The sequence below is a fragment of the Letharia columbiana genome, assembly GCF_014066305.1.
Source record: "Letharia columbiana isolate WasteWater2 chromosome Unknown Sc0000020_s0, whole genome shotgun sequence".
In the NCBI taxonomy this organism is placed as follows: Eukaryota; Fungi; Ascomycota; class Lecanoromycetes; order Lecanorales; family Parmeliaceae; genus Letharia; species Letharia columbiana.
This window is the reverse complement of record NW_023501061.1, coordinates 622,913-641,399: the sequence shown is the minus strand read 5'-3', so window position 1 is coordinate 641,399 and position 18,487 is coordinate 622,913. Positions and strand designations below refer to the sequence as shown.

Sequence of the window (18,487 nt, the reverse complement as noted above, 5' to 3'; positions counted from 1 at the left end):
CACGTCCTCTTTTCTTGCTGTTGGAATAGTGTTGGCAACCTCGAGGCAAGTAGCTTCCAAGACAGACAGGAATCATGATGTATTCATGCCCCCGGCCGGGCACTGAGCGTCATGAGCGTCTTAATTGTTTCAGCGTGGTTACCCGTTCTGAACGTCTTGGTCTTCGCAACTCTGACGAATCTAGCGCGATCAATGATGGCGCAGTCCCTCTCGAGAGGCTGTCAACTGATGACATCAATGATTCTGTTGACAAGCTTTGGGCTGTTCTGGAGGCTGGACAGGATATTCGTCCTATGTCGACTACCTTAAAAGCTTACAGGGCAGAACATCCACAACCATATCTGAAGAAGGTACTGCAGGGATAAATTGCAGCTTCCGACCATGATTCCAGCTATCAGCGGCACAGATTCACCATACTCGACCTATCAATTGACGAAAGCTCCCGGCCTGGGGCAGTTCCGCGCTGTGACAGTGACTCCGTTTCTCATGAATCTGCGGCAACCACCGGCCAATGTTGCTGTTCAGATAGTGCTGTGGGACTCTGACCATTACCTTAAACCAAGTGTGGTGAACGCGCTCGGATTGGGCTTGAGGATTGACCCACGTTTTTTCGGAAGCTCTTTGTAGTGGAAACAGGCGACCTTTGGATTTCAGACACGTCAGAATTGGTGGGATTGTCGCTACAGTGGTGCGTCACTATGACCTGGATAAATTAGATGCATTCCCCATCGTTCTCATTGCTCGCATGAAATGGGAATCGATGTTGGCGGATGCTGTTGAGGAGGAGATCGGTGATATCTTCCCTTTCAGGAGCCCGGCCGATGAAAGCTATCAATTCTACACAGATCCGCATAATCGAGACTCATGCGGGCTGGTGCGTTATGATATCGGGAGATCCGAGCATTTGAACTATACACGTCTTCTCAACTGGCTTAATGAGAATGAGCCAGCGCTTGACGTTACGGACTTGGTTTAGAAAACGCTGATTGCCTTGTTGTATCCCAGCACATTCCGAATCGGTGATTTCCGCGAGAGCTTCCGTGAGGAATATTCTGAGCACCTGGGGCTTGCGGACGATCTTTGCCCTATGGCTGAGAGGGAAGAGATCACCTCTGATCTGCTTAGAAACCGAGTTCGGCTGCGAGCAATGGTGGAAGATTCGGAAGATGGCTTAAACCATCTTTTGAGATACATAGATTCCCAAACACCGGCTGGTTGGCTGTCGAAAAGATCCTGGCACAAGATGGAAGAAAACCTCAGAACAAGTCATCGGGAAGCAGGTCGATTGGAAGCACAGGTTCGTGTTTATCTGCACATTCAAGTTGGAGATTGGCCATTGCAAGAATCGAAAAAGTCCATTGAGCTTTCAAATCGTCAGATCAAAGAAGGAAAACGGAGTAAGTCTTGCTCATGACTGCAAAGTTCCGACATCATCCACTAATAAAGCGTAGTCAAGATCTGTGAGCGTGAAAAGTGAGCATACAACGATGATGAAGACATTAATATAATTGCAGTTACAATCCTCGCCTTTGTTTACGTCCCCCTCAACCTTGCAACTTCTATGTTTGGAATGAATTTGAGAGAGCTCAATGGAAGCGGGAGAAGTCCGTGGGTTTTCCTTACCAAAGTCACAATTGCGCTACTAATCACTGGGGCCTCATGGTTTCTGATGGAGGAGGTCAATAGTTTTCTGTGATAGTATAGGAGCAAACCTCATGTTGCCAGAACGCAATTCACGATGGGGTTGCGGATTGCCATGCTCGCGTGGCTACGGAAGCATGGCCAAACGAAATGGATGTAGAAATCAGGTGCTTGGTGGCGCATTCTGACCAACAGCGACTCCCCACTGAAGGGCCCAGGTAGAATTTTTGGAATGAACGCCTATTAGCTTATTTCGGGATATGAGTCTGGCATTCGTAGTAGGGAGTTTGAGTTATTTGGGGCTGATGAGAACTATGAGTGTTGAACTTGGAACTACACGCAAAAGCCTTGACTGGTGAGACTTCTCGGATAGCTCGATCTTGTGAGGTTTTGGTCTTGAGACTGAGGATCAAGACATTGTCGCTGGGACTTGGGAAGTTGACTTACCTTGTAAGATACTGAGGCGTGTAGTAAGCACGGGTCCGTATGGACTGTCTTTTTGGGGGGGGGAATGCAATTCACCGTTCAGATACAACGTCGATATAGCAGCCGCTAGATTATTGGCTACTGATTGATCATCTTAATGTAGACAAAACCGGAATCTAGACTGTGACAAGACGTCCATTTTTCCATCATCTTGACGATGGTTGAGCGAGATCATGAAATTGTGGCCAACTCCTTGAATGTCTCAATGGCATAAGGATAATGGCTGAATGAAAAATCAAAAGCCGGAGAGTCAGGCGGAGCTAGAAGCTCTGGAGAAGCGTATTGACGTGAGATATACAAATGTATGCTTAATGTCGTAGAGAAGGCGAAATGCCAAGCTCTTGCATCGAGGCTAGCAACCTCAAATCACGTGATGAAGCTAATTAGAGCTCAGAGCTCCAGGCTTGGCGGCTGTTCCAGCCGCGCTCTGCGTTCCCTCCTCTATGTGACATGCCTACCTGTTTGGTCGTTCCAACCGCCTTCTTCCTCTCAGGCTTTTCTCAAGGCATACTTCGCGCCGCCGAGATTTGCCATGAATAGTATCGCCAATGACATCTCGATTAGGAGACCACATTGGAGGACGCGGTAGATGTCCCGGAGGCACTACCCGTGGCCGGTAATGACATGATAGTGACGTAGCTATCAACATGCCGGCCATGGGTTTAATCCTCGTTCTTGAATCATACACTCTTTATATTCTCGACTTTTTATTAAACGAAACCGAAGCATCTCCCCAACAGATACAATTACCATGGCAATGTCACAGAGCGCCAACCTGGCTGAAAAGGCCATGGGCCACGGTGACAACGCAGTCACTGAGCAGAACATGACCAACCCAGCCAGAGACCGTGCGAAATATGGAGATCCCTCGGAAAACATGAAGGCTCTTGCCTGGATGGGCAAGAACGACGTTCAAATGAGTACGTACACTCCTATCTCGGTCCCTTCGACCTCCTCGCTCTGCCACTGCTAACAGCCTGTCTCCAGTCGAATGCCCGAAGCCTAAAATCCTCGAAGATCGTGACGTAATCCTCAAGGTCACCGGCTCCACCATCTGCGGCTCCGACCTCCATCTCTACCACGGCTCCGTCGTCGAGCTCCAAAAAGGCGATATCCTTGGCCACGAATTCTGCGGCAAAGTCGATAGTATGGGACCAGGCGTCAAAGGCCTCGAGGTTGGGCAAAGGGTCGTCGCATCCTTCCAAATTGCCTGCGGAGAATGCATGTACTGCAAGAAGAAGCTGTCCTCGCAGTGTGAGCGGACGAATAGCAACACCATTGAGAATGCCATGTATGGTGGACGAACCGCTGGAATGTTCGGATACAGCCATTTTACCGGTGGATTTGCGGGAGGACAAGCAGAATACGTGAGGGTGCCATTCGGTGACGTCAACCTCCTCAAGCTGCCAGACGATGTACCAGACGAGAAGGGCTTGTACCTGTCAGATGTTCTGGCTACGAGCTGGAACTGCGTGGTTGACACTGGCGTAAAAGAGGGAGATGTCGTTGCCATCTGGGGTGCCGGACCTATTGGAGAGATGTGTGCCGAGATGAGCTTCACAAACGGCGCAAGCAGAGTCATCATGATCGACGGCGGCAACGGAGCATGGAGATTAGACTTCTGCAAAGAGAAGATACCAAAACTCGAGCTCCTCAATTACACGGACCTACCGCACGGCACTAGCGTAACATCACGCCTGAAGGAAATGGAACATGGTGGCCCCGACGTTGCTCTTGAGTGTGTCGCCGGCGAGTACGCCAAAGGCTGGGCCCACCGCTTCGAATTGATGGTTGGCGCCGAGACTGACACATCAGAAATCGTCAATGAAATGATCACCTCGGTCAAGAATTACGGCCGCTGCGGTATCACAGGTGTCTATGTGGGCTTCACCAACCACTTCAACATCGGCTCGCTCATGGAACGCGGTATCCGCCTGATTGGGAACGGACAAGCACCCGTGCATCTTTACTGGGAGCAATTGCTGCAGATGATCCGGGAGGGCAAAACGGATCCTTACAAGATGCTGACGCATCGCGTCAAGGTTGAAGAGATGGACGAGGTGTACAAGATCTTCAATGAGCGAGGTGACAAGATGCAGAAGATCTTTGTGGAGACGAGGTTTTCGGACCCGCCTGCGCCAGGCACGCCAGCGTTGAAAACATTCAAGTCGTAGAGATTAGGATATTTAAGGTAGACGCTGGATACCAAATAAATTGATAAAAACCTATCATCGAAGCCTCCGGTTTCCGCTAACCCGCCCATCCCTAAAACCACACTGTTCTGCCTGGCCATCTATTTCAAACCTTCAACGTCGCCTTCTTCGCTCATGTCCAGCCAGTCTCTGCGCCTATCCTTCTAATGGTCATCCAACGAGCAAAGCCATCCGCACTCCCGCCAAAAACCACCGTCCCCTTTCCTTTCACTCAAAACTATGCAGATGTCTCCACAGCGAAGTGCGGCTCACATTTGACAGATCTGAGAAATTCGTGGCGTAAGCTGAAACAATTCTATGGGGGCCAAGATGCGTGACCCTATCGCTCTGGATCGGGGCGCCTCCTCAAACCATTGTGCCTCAAAGCAGTACTCCTACATTACTATTTTGATGTTACTCTTGTTCCTTGCTGTAATAGAAGATGATGGTAAGTTCCCAATATCTTATGGGGCTACAAACTTGTCTCCGTCTCCCAAGTCTGGTCGCCTTTGGGAGGGATTAGCCACCTATGATCATGTTTTTCTGCTTGCCTGGCCTCCTTATATACGCGTTCTTTGTCCACCGATGCCTTACAGCTCCAGCAACCCCGCAATGTATGTCCGTGCAAGTTGACCAACCAACGCCATATGTCCAGTACATTGGCGATCCAAACGGGCGTGGGACCCTTTCACTCATCATCTCATGTGTTCTCACACTCATACTTTGTGTTTGGACTGCCCTACATCTAAACGTTCCCAGCAAATCACAGACGGCCCTGAACTCGCTTATGGTTCAATCTCGATGGATTATTACCGGTGTTTATGCTCCAGAACTCGTGGTCTTCACTGCTTGGCGGCAATGGAGTTCGGCAAAGCTTCTAAGCCGTCTGAGAGAAAGACAGAGGCATTTTGGGAAGCAGCCATACGATTGGTGGGAGGAACGGGCAACCGCCCCGGATACCTTACTCCACGAGTGGACTATGACCCATTCTTTCTTCGCCTCGAACCCACCTTCGAGATTGCGGACGACCGGGCTCAATATTTACCAAATGGCTGTAAAAGGCTCACCCTCACGGCTCGTGGAGTCGCGCTCTTAGCAAGCTGCGGCCACCTACCCAATATCTCCGAAGCAGAGATCAAGGACAAAAGCAAAGCAAACAACGTGGCCAAGGCTCTGGTCATCATCCAAGCCTCGTGGATGCTTGTACAAGTTCATTGGGCGCCTTGTTGCCGCCTTACCCGTCACTCTGCTAGACGTAAATACAATAGCGCATGTGTAAGTGGCTACCCCTTTGTCTGTCCAAGATCTCGAATCTTACTTACTTGCGAAATGATGTGTGCGTTTCTTATGTGCGCTATGTGGTGGCATAAGCCTCTGGCCCCAAAGGAACCTATACTACTAAAAGGCGACTGGGTAAAGCCCTTGTGTGCTTACATGTACATGAGCAGTGAGATGAGTGGGGGGGGGTCGATGAGATCTCAATCGAGTCGCAGACCGCAGTGAATACGCTATTCGCATCGATGCGTCTCTACTCCAAAGTACCTGAGATGGATATATTGTCATTTCATCAGTCAGTTCGGATCACCGATAGCAGCGCTGTTGATGGGTTCAGTGATACCTCTTCGATGACGGTTTTCAGCTTGGATACTTTTTGATCATTACTACATATGGATTATTGCTCGTCACTTATTGGAGTAACCGCGTGCTTGGCGTATTCTGGATTTGGATATCCGGCTTCAGGGATAAGTAGAGCACGCTTCGTCGACTGGTCCTGTTCATCCGTTGTAAGCGAGCTTCTAAAGATCCGAAAATCTCGTTGTGAAGCAGAGAGACTCTTCGAGCTCTCTTTGATGCAAGCGTCACCACATGCTCCACGCCCATGTTTCTGCCGGCAGCGACACAAAACAGGCTAGCCTTGAATATAGCAGCTGGCCAGCAGCGTGCCGGGAGCTCAGATCGCATGAATATGTCGAAGGTGCCGCAGAGGCTCTTGGTACGGATCGATTGTCAGACAAAGCGTACCTTAGTTGGTGGAAGGACCAAGTGGCCAAGTGCACCGGTAAGGGTTTAGCTGGACACGCGGAGTTGCTTTCAACAATGGATGCTCGCAACTGCCTTGGAGATATTACGGTACCGATGCTGATTCTGGCACCTGCGAAAAGTAGCTTGGCAGTACTTGAAGGCTTGGACTCGCAGAGAGAGCTGCATGAGAAAGTAGTCTGGTCAAAGCTTGAAGTGGTCGATGGAACTTGTCACGAGATGTATATCGACCGCTCAGAAGAATGTCAGAAGGCATATCTAGACTTCTTGGATGATGTTCGAAAAGATAGCAAATGAGATTGGACCCAGATTTCGCTACAGAGTATCAAACATTCAGCGACAGGAAGTTCAATCTCAATGGCAACGCAAAGTTTCCGATTGCTACGTGCCTGGAATTTTATGGACGGAAACATAGCTGAAAGTATCGATCCATCTTCTTCGGTAGATCCCAAAGTTCTGACAGAAGCACATTCTGCTTACGTGGGTACAGGTTGCCTCAACGCTCTTTGACCTTTTTCGTCAAAGACAGTAGCGGAAGAAAGGCGCCAGAAGAGACGCGCTGCGTCAATCACAAAGAACGCTTGAACCATGATAAAGGATCGAGAACCTACGTTTGCCAATCTTATCCTGCTTACAATGGAACAAGAAACACCCGTTATTATTGCATGGGGGATTCTTTGACATACAGGACCCTCTGAAAGGATTCGATCAGCTATTTGAGGCAATTGAATGGCATCATCGGGAACAAGGACTGCCCGATTTGAAAGACACTTAACAAACACAACTCACCGAAAGGATTTCATGTTTGGACAAGGCCTACTATCGGGCTTTCTGTTGTCTTTTGTGTCTGCCCGCAGAGTGCTGTGGACTCTGCCTACATAAACCATGGCAACACCTGCCCATTCCCGCCAGATTCAACGACCTCTCCATCCAATTTCAACGGCCTCTAGCCCTCAAAACTCCCAATCCAACCATGTATACCCTCGTGCTTGCGACTCCCATCCTTTTGGCACTGAGTGCCGGCACTCTCGCCATGAACGCCACGAACGGCACAAACGCCCCGAACAACTCGACGACGAACCCCCCCGTTTCCAACATGAACATCGTCCTCTACAGCGGCCTGAACTGCAACTCCAACGGGACCGGCCTCAACACCACCATGGCCCTGCCTTACGGCAACCAAACCATACCCTACATCAACAACGCGCTCATGCCGGTCTTGTCCTACAGCCTCAGCCGAGCCACCACCCTTCGGGAACAGCTCGACTTCAGCGGGCCCACGGCGGGCATGGGCGCCGTCAACGGCGATCCGGAGCAGTGCACGTTGTTCCACGAAACGACGAGCCCGAATTCGAATGGGAACACGTTGAATCCGAGCCAGTGTTATGGTTTGCTCCTTGGACCGGCACAGGTGAGTAACGTTCTCACACGGACACTTATTATGCGGCAGTTACTAACTTTCTCTATGCAGTGCCTGAGACTTTCGCAACGCAAGTAGCTGTGTGAGGGATTAGTGACGATTCGTTGCCTGGATGAACTGTAGTTGGTACTGATCATTTCTTTTCGAGTTTTCTGTGCAATGTTCAAAGTAATAGAGGTCGCAATGATCGCAAGGTATGTTTTGAAGTAAGATGATAGTCCCTACATTTACTCTTTCATCCGTTCGCGTTATCAAAAAGCTATCATTTCGCATCTTTTACCAGGCACACAGATCCAGCTCAAACCTGCTACGCTTGTTGTTCCTTGTCTTCTCCTTGGAGAATCCAGCCCGTCAAGAATCGACGTAAAAGCCGCCTAAACATGTTTCCCCATCCTACCCCTCCACCCTGTCCCCTCTACTTCTACGCGATAAGTTCCACTGCAAAAAGCGCGCGAAGAAGAACAATGCAGGTCTAAACTATCAGGACCGCTTTCCAAAGGACATAGCTATGCATTCCGGCGACCTATCGCCGACAGTGCATCTCTTGGGTCGCCGATCGTGCCCTCTTTCCCTCCCAACACACAAACAAACGCACCATCCTCTCCGCCTACAGAAGAAACCACGAACCTTCCATCACCCCCACCCAAAGCCCCCATCCTCACTCCTCCTTTCCCCCGCCTCTAACATCCGCAACCCTCTCACACTCACACCCCCTCACCATCCCCATCCCCACCATCCTCCACGACCCTATTGCCCTCAATTTACCAGATCTCTATTTCCTCCCCTTCCCTCTCCGGTAATCCTCGCATCATACCCCGGAAGTACATCAGTCACCTGACCCAGCCCGCGGTGAAAAACGAACACAGCGCGATTTTGTCCATTTAGCTTGCATTGCAGATAGCGAATGTACATCACTTATTGATTGATCCCCTCCAGCCTTCGCATCGACCCGTACAACCTACCTACTACTCCACCCCCCGCCACCCCCAACGCACAAACCCAAAACGACCGCAATCCGCCAACGCCGTGGTCCCTCCCAGCCTCCCACCCCAAAGAAGGACGGTGCGTACTGTAGCAGCGTGTCCTCGCCTCTGTTCCAAAAGGCCACGGTGTTTCATTCCTACCCGCCGCGATGCCTCCGCGTGAGGTGTGAAACGGGACCGAGTCGATCCCGGCGCGTGGGTGGCAGGAATGGGGCGGGGGGGGGGGGGGTTGCTGGTGCCCTGCGATAAGGGGATCGGTGGTTCCCATTTTGTTTTTCAGTGACAGTTTTCAACGTTCCCGCTTTCAGGCACAGCACGCGAGCTCGACGACAGCAAACGGGCAGACAGAGGTGGGATGGAGGATGAAGGGATGGATGGATGGATGGATGGATGGAGGATGAAGGGATGGATGGATGGATGGATGGCGTGTGAGTGTAGGAGTACTTTGGTGTCTGAGTCGATTACAGGGGTAGGGTGGAAAGGGTGGGCCGAACGGACGAACGAACGAACAAACGAACGGACGGAGCTTGGGAGGTGAGGAGGTGGAGGGAGATCCCGGGCGCCGGCTGAATACACGGCGTGCGGTTTGAGTGTTTTCGATGGGCTGGGATGGAATGGGATGGAGGGTCGAGTGTGGAGAGAGTTCGATAAGGGGAATTGAGGGAGGGGTGGTGAAGAGGCATTTCTTGTATTCAGTATCTGAATATCAACAGTATGAGCTTGTTGTCACAACGCTTCATCGATCGATTACGTGTCTCCAAAGACAAAAACCCCCTTTCCCTTCCTATATCCCTCCAAGGTCCCTTGTACCGCATCCACGAGGACCTCCCTCTCCGTCCCCCAGTCCCACCCCACCCCCACCATCGGCGTATCCTGAAACTCCCCCCTCCTCATGATCTCCAACAACTCATCCACCGTCCTCTTCTTCTCCTCCGGATGCGCATCACTCCACCTACTCACCCAGAATCCAGAGAAGCGTAGGTCTTTGAAGATCAGCATGGCCGCTCCGACCCGCATGGGTGATTTGGACATGGCGCCGTAGGTCACCATACAGGCGCCGGAGGAGAGGGGCTTGGCCATTGCCATCGCGGCGTCGCCGCCGACACAGTTGAGGGCGAGTTTGAGGGGAGAGCGGCCGCTGTTGGTCCAATCTTTAACTTGATCTTTGAAGCCTTTCTGTTGCATTTCTTCATCTGTGACAACTTCAGTAGCGCCCAGATCTTGTAGCTCTTTCTTCAGCTTCTCTCCCTCTTCACCCGGCCGTGAGCGGACGACGGCGATGGACTTATAGCCCCACCTCTTTCCTAGCTGGATGGCTGCTCGGCCAACTCCGCTGTTGGCACCGTTCTGGATCCACCAGTCGCCCTCGTCTAGCTTGACGAAGTCCTTGAGCATGCGGTAGGCAGTGACAGGGTTTACCTTGAAGAGTCCCGAGTCAGCAGTGGGTTTCCCCAGCAGTCGTTGAAAGATGATTTGTGTAAAGATTGGAATCTTCAAAAAAATTCTTGTGTAACATGACGAAGGGCCCACTCCTACACACACTCACCCCAACGGTCCCCACCTGCTCACTCCTCAACCCCTCCTTCTCCACCCTCATCACCTTCTCCTCCTCAACCTGCAGATGCGTCCTCCAAGTCCCCAACCCTGTATGCTTCGCAATGACCCAATCCCCCTTCCGCACGTTCTTGACCCCGGAGCCGGCCGCCAGCACCTCAAAGCAGGCTTCGTTGCCCGGCACAGCAGTCGGTTGCGTTGTGCCGAGGGAGCTCGTAAAGGGAGGCACGGTAGGATAGGTACCTTGTATCTGATTGATGTCCGCAGGATTGAGGGGCGCCGAGAGCGTCCGTAGCGTCACAAGGGAAGAATGTGGGGGTCCAATGCTATGCGTGTGTAGACTGTTCGGTAGCAATATATTCAGCACCGCCCCCTTTATTTTGATGCAGAGATGCAGGTACCGACGTACCTGAGCACCTCACTCGGATTGCCATGTTTCGCGTAGACCAAGGATTTCGCTTGTGTATAACCATATGTGGATATAGTACGGTGTGGATGAGTGGCCGAGGTGTGTAGATGCCATCCGGTGATAATGCACCGTTCCCTGGCTGAGTGGCAGCGGCATAACGCACCCTGCAGTGAGATCTTAGGCAGTTTGCTATGCAGCATATTGCTGGGAGAAAGAATGTTACTAGTGCACTTGTTGTGGAAGGGATCATCCTGTAGCGACCGCAACGGCTCGCAGCATGGTTCACTGGTGGCGAGCAAGTTCCGGGTGCGCATATGTATGAATAACTCCTTTATCCTTTATCCCTTATCCCTTATCCCTTATCTTTTATCAGTTATCACCCGCTGTAAATCCGAAGCAGGTTTTTATTGTCTGGAGTGCAGCTGCAATGCAGGATTACATGCGTTTTGATAGATTACTTTATGCACTGTTGCACATCTTTTACGAGGATTAAAAGTGGCAAATAAAAAGGTATATGTAGAGAAAGTGGGTGTGATGAATTGACTTTGCTGGTCTATATGTACCCCAGACACTCGGGGAATTCAATTTTGAGGCTCTGCGAAACTAGCCTACAGTCCTGCGAATATCACCATCTCTGTCCCGACGAATTTGTTTCAAAAAATTATCTCTTATGCCCCATTTTTCACCTGTTCATGTGGCAATTCGTGACTTCCTGTCTCCCCTTCCTAGCCCTGCTTTTCCTTCCATCCAATCATCACCCTGCAGCTGGCCTGTGCAGCGAGTATCCTATCATCTACTCAACTTTGACGCTTCCCGCCTTCTTCTTCCATGCCTTCGCAACCAGTGGCACTCCCCAGACTCTGCTCTACCTTGCCAAGTGTCTGGTTCTTGCTTATCTCCTCACCTTGAGCGTCACTAGCCTGCTTCGCAGCACGCATCTCATCGACCGCAGCTTGCTTATCAGCGCTGCCTGCACTGTGCATGTCGGCAGAGGTATATGATCCGATGGTCTCCTGTGCGAACGTGAGATTTTAGTCAAGACTTCTGAAGATCAAAGGTCAGGAAGAGTCAAAGCGATCATCTTGTAATACAATTGGATGGTTGGTGAAGGATTCGACAATACGAATCATGCATGACACTTAAGGCCGATGCAGATACAGTGGTGAGTAGACATACCTTCGCGGCAGCAGCGACGTAAGCTGCATGGCCGTGTAGCATCGAAGGATTCGAGCCAGAATCAGATGCTCCTGTGGAAGACATGTTCTTCTCGGAGCTGTCGTGATTCGATACTTTCTGCGAGTCCCGATAGTCTGGAGGGCGTGAAGGACTCTATTTGTGCGGAGCGACAAGGAGCGGCGAACGGAAGCGAGGGCTTCGTTTCAGAGTTAGCTGTCGTATGAATGGCAGATGACTGATGGAGCCTGGGGCTGGCAGGGAAATGGTTCGCTCGAATACAAAAGGGTCGATGATACTCAGCGTCAAAAGAATTAATTAACCCTCTCGTTGCAATTACCTCGAAGACGAAGAACAGTCTCGAAAATGACCTCACCACCTCCACCCTTGGCTTCGGCCGAACATTCTTCCGAAGTCGGAGACGCAGTGAGAACCGAGGAGGCAGCCCAAGCTCTGAGAACACTCCAAACCGAACCGAGGGAGCAAACTGAATATCTCCCTCCAACCGTCTCATCTGCTGGGGACACTCCGCTCTCCTCGCTGCCTCCTTCACCTCCTCAGCTCTCCGTGGCCTATGGCTCCCCATACCTCTCAGGCAACGCGATTCCGCCCCTTCGCTCCCAAGAGCTACCTTCACGCCCCTCCAAACGGACTGCTTCCTCGGCCGAGCTTCGTCCTCCAAAGAGTCGTCGCAACAGCCAGGGCTCACGCGAGCCCTCCAATATCCCGACCTCCTTGGCTGGGGCTCAGTTCACGCCCGCTTCTCACCATCATGCTCCGAACCGTATCTCCAGTGGAGCTCGAGCTCCTACATCCGTTGGACCAAAGTCGCTGACCCAAAACCGTGAGTCTCAGGCAGGAAAGCGTCGAAACGGTCGCTCTCGCAAAGAACCTCTGCATCTGGCCGATCCTCAATCATCCACCGGTGCACACGTTGATGACGATGGAGACGTTCCCATGTCCATGTTGTATCCGCACCCTCGCACAATAGCCTCCGTGGATCTCCCGTTCCTCAACACATTCAAGGTCCCGGGTCCCCATGAACTTCGCTTCGCAGCGCCCTCGTCTTCCTCTGGCTACCGTGAACAGGCAGGTGCCTCATTCTCCAACAGCCCTAGCTCGATCGCCCCAAGTCCTCATTTGCCGACCCGCGACTTTCCTGGCTCTCCCTTCTTTACCGCACCTCGCTCGGCCTTCCCACGTCCTTGTCTCTCGCCGTCTCGTTCTTTCGCCGCTTTCACGCTAGGGTCTCCTTCCAAGCCTTTGACACCATCGAGCTCCTTCGACCTGCCATACGGATCACCTGGCGTTCGACTCCTGCCGCCATCCTATGACATCCTGCCCAGGCCGAACTTGCCACCATTGCAACAAGCTCCAGTCCAAGCTTCAGTGGAGGCGGACGGCTACACAGTCATCCCAAACGCAATTTCCCTTGCTCTAATCCGGGAAGTAGTTGGAATAATTGATCGGGGCCTTCCGGTGAATGCGGAATCGGAGACGGCACGGTCATATGTGTTGCCGGTTCAAGCGTACTTGGTGCGAGATGAGTTTGTCTCGGTACAATCACTCACCATCATTCCCACCAACGTACTGACGATTCTCTTTATTACAGAACTGGCGCCAGACCCTCCGCCCTTTCTACGATCCAATGGGCAAAGCCATTCCTAAGATGCCGGCTACATTTATCGTTGGCGCATTCAAGGAAAGCGATCCCACGCACCTCAGACAGTCGCTCCTTCATGCTGGCAATAAGGACCAGATCTATGTCCACATAGCTTTGACCAAGTTGTCCCCAGAGACTGGCTTCTACAACATCCTGAGGGGGTCACACCGGACAAAACATCCATCACTTACACGGGTCAATGATTGGAGCCACACTCCTATCACTCTCGAAGAGGGGGATGCTATCATCTGGCGTGGGGATGTGTCCTACCTCCTGTCGCCTAATGGCGGAGGTGATTGCTCACTATGTTCCTGGCGGAATCTTGGTCGATGCTAACGTGTTGACCAGGGAGATGGCAGTGCCTGAGTTTTGACTGGGGTCCTGGCATGGTTGATCTGACGAACGAGTGATTCTGCGGGTGGTAACATTCAACAATCTCTGCTCGACGTCGGCTACCAAGATGAAATTTATGTCCAGATAGCTTGGAACAGGCTGTGCCCCCAGCCAGGCTTCCACCCCATCTTAAATGGCTCGCATCTAAGCAAGCACCCCAACAGGACGGCGCCGGCAGGTTGATTGCAGAATAAAATCAATCTGGAAGAAGGCGACGCCATAACATAACGCGGTCACGTTTCATACTTCCTGTCGTGTGGCGGTAGAGGTAAGTCTCGCTTTTCATCTTGTTGCAACATTGATGCAAATCTGACATGGACATAGGCCAATGGACGTGCCTGACCTACGAGTGCGACCTACGAGTGGGGGGGCCCTGGTATGACTGACCTGACGAACGACTGATTCTGGGCATGGTGACTTGGAGCGAATTGATCTGCTGATATTGGGAAGTCGAGGTGACCCCTTGCGCTGCGGCTGAAGTCGCAACACGAATATTGAATGGGGGTTCCTTTGTTTCTTTCTACTGCGCTTCCACTTTGTCTCGGCGGTGCAGTAGTCGCTGGTTGTTGGCACTGCGAAATTCTCCCATCACCTGCATGGCACCCTATCCTTGCCTCTTCCTCTACTCCTCAATATCCATCCATAATTGATTAGATACCCCCAAACAGAATCCAAAAAAAAATCTTTTTACCAACCCACCGGTTAGAGGTATCTAATCCCGCAATAGATTCGATTCCTATCGGCGCTGCTACAACGGTGTTGCGCTGTTTCTTATCTTCTCCCACAGCTTCCCTTCTTCATTCAGTAAAATCTCCCCAAGCATACATACCCTACCCTACCCCACCGACCCGCGCAATCCCTCTTCTTTCTTTTCTCTTTCTCTCTTTCTCTCTTTCTTTCTCTCTTCTCTCTCTTTCTTTCTTCCCCTTTCCTTCCCCTTTCCTTCCCCTTTCCTTCCCCTTTCCTTCCCCTTCCACCTCCCCATCCCATCCTTCCTCACAAAATCAACCCCACTCCGCAGCGCTAACAGCATTTTCAAACACCGACACCGACACCGACCACGATTGAAAGGGTGAGAGCGGGGGTAGAGCGGGAGAGAAAGAAAGAAAGAAAGAAAGAAAAAAAGTTAGAAAGCCGAAGAGTATGGGAGTAGTGCACTGGACGGAGACTTGGTTGGTTGGTCGGTTTTGTAGAAGGGAAGGGAAGAGAGGGGGAGAGAAGAGAAGAGAAGAGAAGAGAAGAGAAGAGAAGAGAAGAGAAGAGAAGAGAAGAGAGGAGAGGAGAGGAGAGGGAAGGAAGAGAAGAGTGGGGATTAGAAGGGATGGGAAGAGTAGAGAAGAGAAAGGAAGAGTAGGGGATCAGAAGGGAGGGGGATTAGGAAGGGGAGGATGGAAGGATGGGAGGGGGAAGGATGGGAGGATGGAAGGGTGGAAGGATGGATAGAAGATAGATAGATCGATAGATCGATATAATAATAAAAGATAGATAGAAATGATAATAATAATAAAAAGGAATGATGATAATAAAAGATAGAAATGATGATAATAAAAGAAATGATAATAAAAGAAAGGAGAGACAATAAGAGCAAGCAAGCAAGCAAGGAATCAATCAACAAAAAAACAAGCAATAGAAGCAATCAATCAAGACAACAATCAACAAGAACAATCAAGAACAACAATCAATCAATCAAGTAACAATCAATCAAGCAACAAGTAAGCAACAAGCAAGCAAGCAAGCAAGCAAGCAATCAATCAAGCAATCAACCAATCAACCAAGCAAGCAAGCAAGTAAGTAACCAAGCAATCAATCAAGTAATCAACCAACCAACCAACCAAGCGCGTAAATGAAGAAAGAGTACGGTGATTTCAGGAGGGGGATGAAAAGGAGGGGATGAAAAGGAAGGGATGAGAAGAAGGGGATGAAAAGGAAGGGAAGGAAAAGGAAGGGATGAAAAGGAAGGAAAAGAAAGGGAAAGCGAAGGAAAGGGCGGAGTATTGTAACTATATAAGTGTGAGGTATCTTACGTAGGAGGGAAGAGGGGGGGGGGGGAGTTAACAAGAGTGAAGTAGCCTAGGTAGCATTACCGAGAAGTAGCGGTCGGGCCGTGGCGAAGTGGGTAGTTCTGAGTTGTGAGTGGGAAGAGTAGGAGTTGTGACGATGGTAATGTTAAATAAGGTATCAATGCGGGAGTGTCTGATAAGAATTGTTAGGCACGCCAAAGGAAGGCATCGCGATGAGTTGATTAGGATTACATTTAATCGCTGCTAGGTACAAAGCGCTTTTCTTATTGATAGTACAACCTCGTAAAGGCATTATGCTGTGCGTAAGCGACAGCCCACAGCCAAACCTCTACCCACAAAACACATGGCCTTGTGACGATTGAACGGTACGGACAAGGCAAACACCTAGCCTGCCATGTAGAGCCCCAGTGCCACAATGTGGGGGTTCAACATGGAGGTGTTGAACGGCGTAACGAATAGGTCGAGGTCTGTGAGCATAATGGCCATGGTGCCGTTGATGATGCCGTCAGAGCCGTAAACAAAACCCTCGGGCTGGTACGTGTAACCGGTGGAATTTGATGTGAGGGTCAATGGGGAATATCTGATTGGGTTCTCAGCTCACAGTACAACGCGGTGGAAGAAGGGAACGTACGTTAAATTGAGCTGCTGGCTCCATCCTACCCAGGCAGGTGCTCCTGCGGCTGTAGACGTTACGTAGCTGTTGTTGGGACCCACCGCTGTAAGTGATGTCAGCGAATTGAATTGAAATAAAGACACGTATGTATTTACCTTGGCCAGGGGCATCCCAAGCAAAGAGGACTTTCTTGCCAGGGAAGGAGAGGGGTTCTGATTTGTTCTATGAAGATCAGTACCAAATCATAGGACCAGAAAGAGTTGAGCAACATACGTGTCCAATCGCTGGGCCGCAACCGTAGCCGGTAACGTTGAGGTTCTCGCATGAACCTGACGTTAGGTTGGAAATCGACGGGTCAGTGATACGGGAGCCAGTGACCTCGCTACCATCCTGGGCGGTGTCGTTGGGCGAGTAGCGGTTGATGTTGGCGTTGTTCAAAATGTGAAGAACGGGGAAATTTTGCCATGCTGTCAAGGCTGTCAGCTTTGCTGTCCCACACAACAGTGTCCGCGTATCCACATACCGAGACGAGTCTGATTCTCTGGGCAGTAGCTGATGTAAGGAGCGAGCATAGTCCATGACCACGACTGAGGCCTTTGTTTCGAAGTCAGTTCCCCATATCGCTCCGAACGTTTGCGATCCCAACTCACCAGCCGTTCTCGAACCATACATCCATCGGAGTAAGACCGCTCATCTGGCGGAAGATCTGCTGCTGGCGAGCCTCGGTAGCGATGGACTGAGCCAGAAGCTGGCCAACTTCACGCGAGTCGAGATGGTTGATATAACCCCAGACGCCTGATTCTCCGAAACGAGTCAGACGCTGCATAAAGTCGAGCCATTCACGGACGGTGTTGTATGGATAGTCATAGACGCACTGCTTGGGTGCAGTCTCGCCGAGCATGTTGGTCAACAGGGTGGAGTGGCCGGTTTCCTGATCGGCCATGAATTCGATGAGGGACATGTACTCGGAAGTGAGGCCGGCCTCGAGAAATTCGGCTTCGGAGAAGCGAGCGAGGCCGTCGTGGAAGAGATCGAGCTCAATCCATTCCTATCAGCGGTGTCAGCAGAATTTCTGTCCCTAAGAGCGAGCAAATCGAACCTGGTATAAGCCCAACGCGATCGACTCGTAATCAAAGTCACTCTCCACCATGTAGCGTGGGAGCGTGCCGTTCGTGCCCAGACCGCCAGCCGGTGTGTATGGAGCTGGTAAAGGGTTAATGGGTTTGCCACCAGTGTTATAGTAGGTCGCCGTCGGGTTCAATGGCAAGGGCGGGATGGAGGCGGCAAGAGTGGTTGGTCCATTCGCCGCACCGGTGGTTGTTGGCGTGCCGGTGTACGGACCATGGTACGTGGCGCTGGTGTATCCATCACCGAGCTCCTCGGCGAGTGGGTAGTCCGGACCAGCGGTACTTTGAGCTTGGTATGAGACCTGGACATCAGGACCGAAGGATGCTGGCTCGGTGACTTGAGGAGCGGGGGCAGGGGCAGCTAGGATAGCTGGCGCCACTGCCAAGATTGCAGCAATTGCTGAACGAGTAAACATGTTGAAGCAATGGGATGTTTGTGCTAATGATTGAATAGCGACGTGGGGTGATGAAAGGGAAAAGGGTAAAGAAAGTGGCCAGGTGGGAATATATATCTACCTTAGTATGGGTGGCAATTACCGAATCAACAATGATTTCGTCAGCCCGACACCGCGTAATGCTCGCGAAGAGCTCGGGCAAAAAGGCAGGAGCTGGCGGTAGGCTGCATTCTTTTTGAGGTCATGACCGCATCCATGCTTGCCCAGTAAAGTAAATTCTAGTACCTAATCGTAGTGGTAGAATCATGTCACTTGCAAATGGTGGTCAAGGTCTGGACTTTGTTTGGTTCAATGACGCCAATGAAATGCCACTATCG

At 51.1% G+C, this 18,487-nt stretch overlaps 7 protein-coding genes across 7 annotated transcripts; 4 read left to right on the top strand and 3 right to left on the bottom strand.

Annotated features, from left to right (window-relative positions):
* Window positions 1-2,878: 2,878 nt before the first annotated feature.
* HO173_006783 (uncharacterized protein) lies at window positions 2,879-4,301 on the top strand (the record flags this gene model as incomplete). The annotated part of the gene is made up of 2 exons (XM_037308689.1): window positions 2,879-3,047; window positions 3,115-4,301. The coding sequence occupies 2 exons, from the start codon at window positions 2,879-2,881 to the stop codon at window positions 4,299-4,301; spliced, it is 1,356 nt and encodes a 451-aa protein (XP_037164532.1).
* Window positions 4,302-6,185: 1,884 nt separating this feature from the next.
* HO173_006782 (uncharacterized protein) lies at window positions 6,186-6,656 on the top strand (the record flags this gene model as incomplete). Its single annotated transcript, XM_037308688.1, has 1 exon — window positions 6,186-6,656. One exon carries the CDS (start codon window positions 6,186-6,188, stop codon window positions 6,654-6,656), a length of 471 nt encoding a protein of 156 aa, XP_037164531.1.
* Window positions 6,657-7,332: 676 nt separating this feature from the next.
* HO173_006781 (uncharacterized protein) lies at window positions 7,333-7,857 on the top strand (the record flags this gene model as incomplete). The annotated part of the gene is made up of 2 exons (XM_037308687.1): window positions 7,333-7,770; window positions 7,831-7,857. 2 exons carry the CDS (start codon window positions 7,333-7,335, stop codon window positions 7,855-7,857), a joined length of 465 nt encoding a protein of 154 aa, XP_037164530.1.
* A 1,652-nt stretch (window positions 7,858-9,509) lies between these two features.
* On the bottom strand, window positions 9,510-10,925 carry HO173_006780 (uncharacterized protein; the record flags this gene model as incomplete). The annotated part of the gene is made up of 3 exons (XM_037308686.1): window positions 9,510-10,181; window positions 10,309-10,657; window positions 10,726-10,925. The coding sequence occupies 3 exons, from the start codon at window positions 10,923-10,925 to the stop codon at window positions 9,510-9,512; spliced, it is 1,221 nt and encodes a 406-aa protein (XP_037164529.1).
* A 597-nt stretch (window positions 10,926-11,522) lies between these two features.
* On the bottom strand, window positions 11,523-11,985 carry HO173_006779 (uncharacterized protein; the record flags this gene model as incomplete). Its single annotated transcript, XM_037308685.1, has 2 exons — window positions 11,523-11,738; window positions 11,902-11,985. The coding sequence occupies 2 exons, from the start codon at window positions 11,983-11,985 to the stop codon at window positions 11,523-11,525; spliced, it is 300 nt and encodes a 99-aa protein (XP_037164528.1).
* A 279-nt stretch (window positions 11,986-12,264) lies between these two features.
* Window positions 12,265-13,971, top strand: HO173_006778 (uncharacterized protein; the record flags this gene model as incomplete). Its single annotated transcript, XM_037308684.1, has 3 exons — window positions 12,265-13,455; window positions 13,511-13,853; window positions 13,910-13,971. The coding sequence occupies 3 exons, from the start codon at window positions 12,265-12,267 to the stop codon at window positions 13,969-13,971; spliced, it is 1,596 nt and encodes a 531-aa protein (XP_037164527.1).
* Window positions 13,972-16,359: 2,388 nt separating this feature from the next.
* Window positions 16,360-18,131, bottom strand: HO173_006777 (uncharacterized protein; the record flags this gene model as incomplete). Its single annotated transcript, XM_037308683.1, has 7 exons — window positions 16,360-16,555; window positions 16,607-16,691; window positions 16,744-16,810; window positions 16,862-17,055; window positions 17,112-17,182; window positions 17,239-17,636; window positions 17,688-18,131. The coding sequence occupies 7 exons, from the start codon at window positions 18,129-18,131 to the stop codon at window positions 16,360-16,362; spliced, it is 1,455 nt and encodes a 484-aa protein (XP_037164526.1).
* Between the last annotated feature and the right edge of the window lie 356 nt (window positions 18,132-18,487).